The following is a 10,952-nucleotide window of genomic DNA, read 5'->3' on the forward strand; positions in this document are numbered from 1 at the left end:
AATTTTCAGCACCTAGGTTTGATTAAAACTGACTTTGATCTATTAACTAATGAAAAATAAGAATTTACTATAAGCCAGTTACATCTTATTAACAACTAAATAAAAAATTAAAAGCTGGTTAATAAAGAGAAGGGTAAAAAAATTAAGTTATTTTTAATATTTCGGTACTTAATTAAATACGAATATACTAACAAAATTTTACAGTCTTAATACTTTCTCACTAAAAACTTTTTTCTAAAGACTAATGTTTTTTCTGTGAACCCGTATCATGTTATTTGATTAAAAAGTTTTTAAAAACTTTTTTTATATACCAAACAAGGTTTAATGCCATTAAACTGTATAGTTGATGGTAAAATAAACAACATTAATAAATAAAAAGTTTCAATATTATAATTAACTTTCATGTTTGATTACAAAAAGTTCGTTATGTGTTTAAAATAAACTTTCTAGAAAACAATAAGAAACATAATTTAGCTCTTAAAAATTGAAAAGAGCAAGACACATTTTTCTTTCAAATTAAAAAAAAAAAGTCGTCATAAATAAAACTTTTAGCGTTTAATTGAACAGTTACGATTTTTATAGGGCTAAAAACAACACTTCATAGTTTTTAAATTGTATAAAACATCAAAGGAATACCAAGTTAAATAACAGTACTAATATTATAACATTTAAATTTCTCAAATCGTCCTGGTATGCAAACCGTATTTTGTGATTTAAATACAATTAAACATCAAGGTATGTGAAAAACGTTTAGTGTGTGTTTTTGAAGAAGACGCTGAATTACTTAACAAAAAACAGCAAAATAAAGCAAGAAATAATTTTATATATGCTATCAAATATATATAAAATATGTTCAGTTTATGTTTCTGATCATGTACAGTAAAAAACACTATTTTTCAAATTCTGACTAACTTAAAGCAACAAAAACCGCTGAAAATTACTGAACAAAGAACTGCAATACGACGTTCACAACGGACATGATCGACAAAATGATCCCGATGACGAGATGCGGCTTCCACACTTCTGATCTCTTCTTCTTAATGTAGACGAAGGTGAGGCATGGGAGGACGAACTGGATGAAGACGACGCACACCGCCCCCACATACCTGCGAAAATACCATTTAAAAACGTTCCTCTGAAAATATCATTAAAAACGTACCTGTGAAAATATTTTTTATCATGTAAAAACTTTTAAGCAATATTTAAAAACACTTAAAAAAGTTCTAAACTCATCGCACCAACGTATCTGTGAAACTTTCACGCGTAAATGGAAGAATAAATAAATCAACCGGTAGGTGTCAGAAGTGCATGAAGCGTCTCTTTTGCACTTTAGTTTAAACAAAAAAGTCTATTTTTGTTATGAATTAGAATTTTTATTTATTTATTGCAAAACAACGTTTAAAAAAGTAATTAAGGATTATAAAAGTTTTAAAGTATAACAGTTAAAGCTCGTGCAAAAATGACTCCGTGCAATTGTTACCCGTTTCTGAGCTAATCTGTAACATCTGACACTTATTTATGTTTATTTCAGTGGTCAAAAATTTCGATAAAAAACAGTCTAACAAAGATTTTTGAAGCATAATTGCCTATTATAGACAAAAATGACCAAAAGTTTGTAATACATGCTTTAAAAAAAAGTTTTGTAATTACGAAAATGACGTAAAATATAGTATGTGAGTTTATTTAAGTTTTACGCTTGATTTTTTAAATAAGAAGTATGCATAAATACAAAAATAACAACTTAATTATTAATAAAACAAATTTTAAATATAAGCGATAAAGTTACTACTTTAAGCACTAAGTTATAGTAAGTGTAATCCCTGTTTTATTAACTAAAAAAAAAAACTACCTGAGTATATCACCAACATTAGGAAAGAATATGGCGCACAAGACACAAGGTGTTATCACACAAACACTGTATATGAAGTTCAATTTCTTCCTGTTAGCAATGTACTTTCCATTAAACTATAGAATATTTAACTAATTTTTTTTTGACTCATGTAAAAACTATCAACAATAAAATATACAAGTTCAAACTAAACAAAATGCATTCGTTTTTGTGCTGAAGTTTAGACAAGTTAAATTACTAACTTTGAATTTTTTGTCGGTTACTAAGTTAATAATTTTTGTCACGAACAGTATAACTAAATCAAAATATATCTAATAACAACTTTTAACATAAATTCTCAAGTCAAAATGTTTTATTTTTAAACCATAAGTTTAATGATTGTATATACAGATTTACACCTTAATTAGGTAAAAGTATATGAAAGTTTTAAAGTTATATTTAGCAACAGCCTTCTATAGTACATTAAAAAAAAGCAAACTCTATGTAAAACCAATAAAACATTTTAAGCCGTGCAAAAAGTTAAGTAACTGTTAATTCAATTTTTTTTGGTAATATTTAAAAAAAGATATTATATTTGTAGTCTTAAATAGACAACTAACCCTGTGTAATTTTGATTAGTTTATTTTATAGTTTTTAAAATAAAGGTATATTTAAAGTTTTAAAGCTGTATGTAGCAATAGCTTTTATTATTATTATAAATAAATATCACAAATATAATACTATGAAATATTATATTTGTAGTCTTAAATAGACAAATAACCCTGTGTAGTCATGATTAGTTTTATTTATAGTTTTTAAAATAAAGGTATATTTTAAGTTTTAAAGCTTTATGTAGCAATAGCTTTTATTATTATTATAAATAAGTTATTTGAAAAATCAGTAAAAAGCAAAAAGCATACACAATAATATATAACTAAAAGCTGCATTTTTACTTATAAGTCTGTAAAATAATGAAATTAATTAAATTCTAAACTTAATTTAGACAACTAACCCTGGGTAGTCTTGATTGCAAATGACGTTGAAAAGTTGAACTCTGAAAATGTAGCTAACAGTTGGAAACACTGTCATCATGCGGAATAAAAATAAAACTTGAACCACGATTGAAAACTTGTCGTCCCAAGGAATGTTGTTTAAAAAGTTCTGCTCGAAAATAGATGCAAAGATATACATTTACATATTTTATAATACAAACTGATTGCAATTAAAAATACTTTTTATGATTAGTTTTATTGATTGTTTTTTAAGTTAACTCGTATTTTTGTCTGATTTATTAGTTTTGTGAGTATTTATTATGTTCTGCAATGGAAACTAATAAAATTTTGAAAGCTTTGCTCAACTAAACTAGTAAAACAAAAAAAAGTGTTGTTGATTGCAATAAATTGACATCTGCTCAAAATGATATTAATGAAGTTGAAAATACTCATTTCTTAAGAAAGTAATAAATGACTTTTGAGTAATGTACCTGACTTATTTCCGATTTTTTTCCCGGGTAACACAGAAAAATTCCCAGGCCGACGAGCAAATATGAAGACAAAGAAAGCAGGTAACTTTTGACCATGCAGTGAACCTGGAATTTTTAGAAAAACTAAATTATGTTTGGACTTTATGAACCCAACTTTTGAATAACTTACGATTTTACCCTGGTTTTTGTTGTATTTGAAAACAGTGGTCAGCGAGTTGTGAATGAAAAAAGACATGCAGGCCAGACCCGACAAGGCTGGAAAATTTGGCGTGTAATCTGCGTAAATGATAATTTTATAAATAAACTGTTAAAAAAGTAATAACTTCTTAAAACTTACACTGTGATTCAGTAAACAAAAAATATTTTATATTTTCAAACGAAAATGCAGTGGTAGCATTTTGTTTAAAACAAAATTCAACAGTGTCCAACGTTTTTCACTTTACACGAAGTGAGAGTAAATGAAACTTTGTTAGACATTTAGAAAATTTTAAATTTCTTTTAAAGCTTTCGTTTTTTTCAAATGAAACACTATTAAAAAAGGCTTTAACTTTGCACTAGCATTTTACAAAAAAGCATCTCTAAAAGTTGTAAAGTTATTTTGATGTTGAAAAGAAACATGAATTTTAATTAAACAAACAAAATAGAAACTCACCAGCCACGAAACAATCGATGTCAAAATATTTCTTTTAAACAAAAATACTATAAAAAACATAGAAATTTTAGTTTTAGTGGGTAACTTTAGTTTAATTTTAGCATTTTACCAAAAACGCATCTTAAACTATTTTTTAATTAAATGAAAACATTTTAATCAAATTAACATAGTAGAACCAATGAGCTACGAAATAGTAGTTGTCAAACCCTTTAAGCTCTTTTAGATCGAAATACTATTAAAATCCACTTTATTTTAGTTTTAAAATTCTACCAAAAAAAACGTATTTATTTGTTTTTAATCAGAAAACTTATATTTTAATTAAATCAGTAGAAACTAACGAGCCACAAAATAACTGCTCTCAACATCGAACGACACGTTCACCCCCCACTGGAAGCACTTGGTTACCACGAACGCGAACAGCACGTACAAGCTGATCGTTCCCGCTGACGTCAGACGGGAGAAGCAGGTGACGTCACGCATCTGCAGGATGGGCAGGAAGACGGGGACGAAGACGATCGGGAAGAGGAACTTCTTGCTCCACTCCGGCAGCGTGTTCGGAGGATCGCTGCTCCCAAGAAGGGCTTAATTTTTAGTTAGATTTAATACTGACTCGTTTTTTTACTAAACTTATGTATACTGCATTTTTAGATGTATTACCCCTGAGATGGCGTGAAGCGTTTGTGATTTATTTATTGTTAAAAAAATGTGTTTGACTTAATAAAGTTTTAAAGTTTATGTTAACCTAACAAATTTAAAACACTACACACTATTTTAAGTTTTCCTGGACACTTGTCCTGGACATGACGTTAAACTGTTCTGGTGTGTGACTCGATAACCGAAAAGGTTTTTTCGTGCACCAGGTCCTTGGACCAAACTTTTTGAGTGTTTTTTGTCGTTCAATAAACAATAAATATATAATGCTACCCTCAAGCATGGCTTATATATTTTTAGTTTTTTATAATACAAAGTTTAGGTTATACACGTAACTTTATTACACAAGTTGAAAATATCTTTTGCCAGTATTTATTTAAAAATAAGTAGCGTAAATCAGTACATAATACTACCATGCAAATTACAAATACTATATTTTGTGTTATATTGTTCTTTAATTTTATTTAAGTTTACTTCGAATTCCAATTTGCAATAAAAGTTTTAAAGTATCATTATTCAACCTTATTGACAGTTAAGAATTATATTAATTTGAGATAAATCGTGGTTTTGATAACAGTTAATGCGCAAACTAATTAAGTTTTGTACATTTTAACTTTCTCAAAAGAGCAAACTTAACTAAGTTAATTCATTTAGTTTTCGAAACTAAAACAAAATATTTTCACTTGTTATTAAATTCATTGAACTACGTTTTGTTTATTCAAACTTTTAAATATAATAATATAAATTTGCAAATTATTTATTTCATTTATTACTCTGTTTCAGTGGTAAAAAATTCCGACCTTGTTAATCTTCAATAAAATAGGTATTTTTTTTACAATTAAATTTACTATTTTATTAATATTTGACAAGGTCGTTTTTTTTTCCACTGAAATTGGGTAATAAATGAAATAGGCTTTATTATTACATTTGAATAAGCTATTTATTTTACAGTAAGTTGGGCAATATATTTAACTTAAAAAAAATAACTCTATTATTGTTTTTATAAAACCTTCATATATCTAAGATCTAAAACGTGTTTAATAAATCTTTTTATAATTCTTGTATAAGGAAACTTTTGCTTGAAAACAGTTTTAAAACTTAACAAACCGTATAATTTTCAAAGTAAGCAATTTAAAAAAAAAGTTGTCTTTTATAAGATGTAAAGTTAGGTTCGTGATAAAACATGACAAACAGTTTGTAGATTGACGACTGAAAGTTTTTCAGTTGCGCCTGACTGACGAGTTTCAATAAAAACGAAACATGGTTATCAGTCTACCGAAAGCTTGTGGTCTGATGATCGAAGTGGTGTAAGCAACCCTTTATGTTAACTTAACTTTAAATTTCTAGGAAACTTTATATTTATATTTTATGCGGAAGTTTAGTGAGTTTTGTACTATTCAGTTTTCTCATAAGAGCAAATTTATTTAAGTTATTTCTTTTAGTATTAAGAGTTACAACAATACATTGTCGGTTTCTATTATATTCATTCAGCTACGTTTTGTACTTTTCAAACTCTTACAAAAAATAATTTATCTAAGGTTTGTACGTGTTTATCAAATCTTTTTATGCTTCGTTGTGCACTATTGACCAAGTTTGTGCTTTTAAATATAAAAATAAAAGTAAACGTTCACTTGTCTGTATATGTACTTTTTTTTTGTTTTTGTAGAATAGACGTATCATTGTATTACAAAGTCGTTTTTGCTAGTGAGCATTGATGCTCATGTATCGGGATAGTGGAGGCCATTAAGTTAAATAATTAAACACCACTAATAAACCTTTGAAACGCCGACTAGGCCACAAACCCTAGATAAGGTGAACTTAATTAAAGCACCTGAAAGTGGTGTTTACCACCACATATTTTTAATTTTCAATTTTTGCGTAATAAATTTATAAAATGCTAACTCATGTTCCTGTAGCTACCAGCGGTAAAGTTACCGGAGAAATTTGTGCTGATTTGACGGACTGCAACGGTTTCACCAGGGTTGTGGATTGCGGCTGTAAAACGTTTATCTTTTTGGTTTAACTATTTTTTTAACCATAAGTATTTTAGTTTAGAAATTTGTATTTTTGCTGTCATATTTTTTTAAGGTTAAACTAAAAACTTTAAAATTAATTATATCCACTTGTTTTTTGTGATTACATATTTATAAAAATATAATTTTTGCTAACTATACGCAATGTTATTTAAACAAATATTTAGTTTGAAAAATTATTAATTAAATGACAATTCGTAAACTTATATACCGTAAATAGAGTTGACAACGTTTCGCGACAAATCGGCTATTATTATCCAGTACACGATGAGAGCGCCACCTAGCAGAATTACCGTGGACCCCATGTTGACGTACAAGGTCCACTTGCCTAGCAACCGTTGGCAGGACAACGTGAATTCAGGCATCAGTCTGGTTGTCGGTTCCACGTCTAAAAAATAAAATTAAAGTGTAAAAAAAAGTTTGAAAAAAATTAATCAGTCCATTAGAAAAAACTTTTGTTCAGTATATAAATCTGCAAATAGTTTTTTAACAAGTATTAATCAACTATTATTAAATACGTAATAACAATCAAGTTTATCAAGAGATACACTTTAAAAGGAGCTAATACATAAATAACATAAATAGCAATTTATACTACTTATTTTTGATCAACTACTACCCTAAACACATTTCATACTACTTTAAACAGCATAAAAGGTACTATAAAACTAAAGTTTATTTGATAACACTTTGTTTTAGAATCAATAAACTACCAATTACATAATGTTAGTTTTAAAGATTATTCAGAAAAAATGATAAAGCTAAAGAATTTGAAAAACAAAATGAGCTATATTTTCTTATGTATTGAAAAAACAATAAACAAAAAGTTCTACTTATACATCGTGAATCAATACAATTTAATTCTTTATAAATTATATTACGCAAACAGTGTTTTGCTTAATGAGCTCATCAGTGTTTAATATCATCATTAGATTAAGCACTGATGAGATCATTGTGCGAAACATTGTTTACACAAAATATACATCAAGTATTCATTAAAATAATTTTAAGATATCATTATTCAACTATATATTTTATTTTTGTTGTCTATGTATACCTAGACTATGTCTATGTATGATAGTTTTTTTTTTGTTTCTATTAGTCTAACGATTAGTTTTGTTGATAAATTTTATTCATATAAACTCTTGTAGATTAGGTTAACATGTAGTCTAGTAGATGATAAAAGCTAAAGCTGTTTTTTTTCTATGCAACTACAAAAAAAAATAGAGGTAAATATGTTAGGTGCCACTTAATATTATCACTCATTCAGCATTATTTTAATAACTAGAAAACGAAAACTAACACGCTTCGAACATTAAAAAACTATAAAACATTTTTACGGTAAAACTATTTCAATTTTTTTTATCAACTAATTCACAAATTACCGAGATGTTTAGAGCCTTTGAGGAGGACGACGGCTGAGTAGACGGCGGCGGTGAACAGCAATGCGATGATGATCAGTCCCGTGGTCAGCCCTGCTTGCTGGATCGCCCATGGGATCGTAAGTAGGGAAGTCCCCATCATCATATTCCACGTGGTGAATCTGTTGTTTTAACGCTTGGGTTAACTAATTCAACGCGTGTTTTAAAGTTATTGAAGATACAAAACTGTTTATGCAGCTTGCTGTGTTTTAGCTTGACTTGGATTTTTTAAAATGATTAATAGTTTAACTTTTGACATTTCGTTAATTGTATGCAACATTTTAATAAGCTATTACATTATTTTTAGTAGCATAGTCTAAGTTTTTCAAAACAAAAAAAACTACTTCAAATTGCGCTTTAACATAAAAATAGTTTGCTCACATTGAAATGAGATCGCCCTGCTTTCTATTCTCGTTATCATCATCCTCGTCCTTCTTATCCTTGTACAACCTTAATTAGTGGCAGTGTTAAGCTTATCTGTAAAGTTTTTATATATACTTTCATTTTAATAAAAAAAAAAACCCAAAACTCTCGTTGAACGGCTTTTGTGCAACCAACGGCGAGTCTTCTGCTTTTATTTCATCCTTTACTGTCATTCTACCTGCCTTTTGAAAAACTTAGTCACAGTTTAGTTGGGTTGAACAGTTTTAATTGTTTCTATACACTGGTTGTTTAAATCTAACACCTGTTATAAAAATACTTAGTCTAAACGTTTCCTTAGTTGTCAAAATTGTTTATAAACGTATATAATTTTAAAAAATTTAATGCTAAAAATTTCAGCATATAATTATTTCGGTAAACTTTTACTCATGGAAAATTTGTAAATAAAAACTTTGTAGTAGTAAACATACTGAAAAATTGTGGCTGAACGAAATCATTCAAAAAATATTAAATTTGAATAAGAAAGTTGAGTTTTATGTAGTTACTGCAGCTTTTCTCGATTTATTGTTCTAAAATAAAAATTTATTTGAATACAATATCTTTAAAAAAAACTATTCTACAACTTCAGTTTTTGGTAATATAAAACTTTGTTTAAAGAACAACAAGCTCCTTTTTTACTTTTATGTTAAAACATATAAACTAAAAAATATAAGTTGTTTTTTTTTAAATATAAATTGTCAAAGTTCTTTATGCAAACTGCAGAGATAAATTTAGAATAAAATAAACAACCGCTTTTCAATTTGCTTACAGTTGTTTCAAGCACTGTTTTTTAAAATAGGCTAACTAAATTTATCAAACTTATTTAATACTTCATAGTGTGTATTTTTCTAAACTTTAAAAAATTTTGCCAATAAAACTTTAATTGCTCTGAAGAGATGCAATTAAGCGTTGAAACAGCTGTAAGAAAGTTGAAAAACAGTTGTTTTTTATTCACTTAACTAAATGTTAAGTATATAAGTTACAATTCTAGCACTACAATATATGCTTAAAAACATATGAAAAAAAAAATCTTTTTTTTTAATGAAGTCTTACATACCAGATAAGCTTTGTATATTTGTGGGTTTGATTTTATCAAAACTGTCAAACATATTTAATTATTTTTTGAAAATTATTTTTAATTAATCACTTTAGTTTCAAAAAAAATGTATGTAATCTTAAAAAACTTTAATTAAAATTGATTAGTGTTATATTTATTCATATAACTAGTGCAAGCTAAAAAACAGCAAACTGTTTAAAGGCATAGCTTCACATTATATAAAAAGTAGATAAACTTTAAAATTAAGCAACTTCTACAAAACTAAAAAAAAAGTTCTAACTGTTTTAAACAAACAAAAGCACTTTAGATCTAACAAAAAATCAACTCTTAGTTTATACGTTATTTTTCTTGTTATGTGATTTCTACAATTATAACAAGCTTATACAGAAACTAACAAAGCAACGTTCGCAATAATAACTTATTCAATAACGTCAGCAATTTCAGAAGGTTGATAAAAAACACATTTCATTAACCTCAACTTACTGCAGCGACAACAGTTTTGAGATTATTAACCTCTGCTTCTGCTGTCACATCAAAATTGTAGCTAGTTTGTTCAAAGTCAAGAAATTTGCTTGGTAGCAATTTTTAGAACAATATTTTTGATAGCATAACGAAAATTTAGAATTAATAAGCATCAACTTAGTTTTATCTTTAAAATAAACTAAACATTTTTGGTAAGAACACTAGCTAATTGAGGAGTTAAAGAAAAACAATAAGTTCAAATTATGTTATGTTTGTTTAATGATTCAAATTTTAACCGTTGAAAGAACATATTTATAAAATGAAAACATTTAGTGTTAAAAGTTACGAGGTCTAAATTTCAGTTTTACATTTAACTTATTTACTAGTTTTCTAATTGTGTTTTTAGTATTTGTCTGTCTTAATTTTTTATTAATACTTATACCTAAAGCAATCAAACTTAATTTTCATTACTAATCACCTAAAATAAAATTAATTTTAGCATTTTAAGTTTAATCAGAACTCTTTAATAAGAAAAAACACATTATTTGTTTTAAAAATAAAAAGACTTGCAAAATTAAACTGATTAATTTCTACAGTTAACGACTTATAGAGGTTTATTTCAAACTGATTATGCTGTAAGATTTTTGAAATCCAAAAAACAAGTTTAAAATATGGTTAAATACAAAAGAGTAAAATTATATTGAATACAATAATTCTAGAAGGCTTTTGTTGAAACACATAGTCAGGTTTTTTAACTTTCATCGATAAGTTTTTTTTAATTTAATAGATTTTGTTGCAAAATACACTTTTAGAATTGTTTTAAAACAAGATTTTCTTACAAAATTAACTTTTTTTTTTAGTTGTTATATTAAAGTTTTCAACATTTAATGTAAAAAAATTGGCAAACAAGTTTTTTAATTTAAGTAGTCTTTTCTATATGTTCTG

At 27.0% G+C, this 10,952-nt stretch overlaps 1 protein-coding gene across 1 annotated transcript; it reads right to left on the minus strand.

Annotated features, from left to right (window-relative positions):
* Positions 1-585: 585 nt before the first annotated feature.
* LOC145829437 (neutral amino acid transporter 9-like) lies at positions 586-8,726 on the minus strand. The gene is made up of 11 exons (XM_082937221.1): positions 8,591-8,726; positions 8,450-8,518; positions 8,033-8,190; positions 6,859-7,035; positions 6,517-6,609; positions 4,302-4,544; positions 3,481-3,587; positions 3,312-3,416; positions 2,841-2,989; positions 1,850-1,939; positions 586-1,106 (listed from the first exon to the last, which is right to left on the minus strand). The coding sequence occupies exons 1-11, from the start codon at positions 8,662-8,664 to the stop codon at positions 938-940; spliced, it is 1,434 nt and encodes a 477-aa protein (XP_082793347.1). The 5' UTR covers positions 8,665-8,726; the 3' UTR covers positions 586-937.
* Positions 8,727-10,952: the final 2,226 nt, after the last annotated feature.

Source organism: Thalia democratica, chromosome 2 (genome assembly GCF_965202585.1).
Source record: "Thalia democratica chromosome 2, ktThaDemo2.hap1.1, whole genome shotgun sequence".
Taxonomy (NCBI): Eukaryota; Metazoa; Chordata; class Thaliacea; order Salpida; family Salpidae; genus Thalia; species Thalia democratica.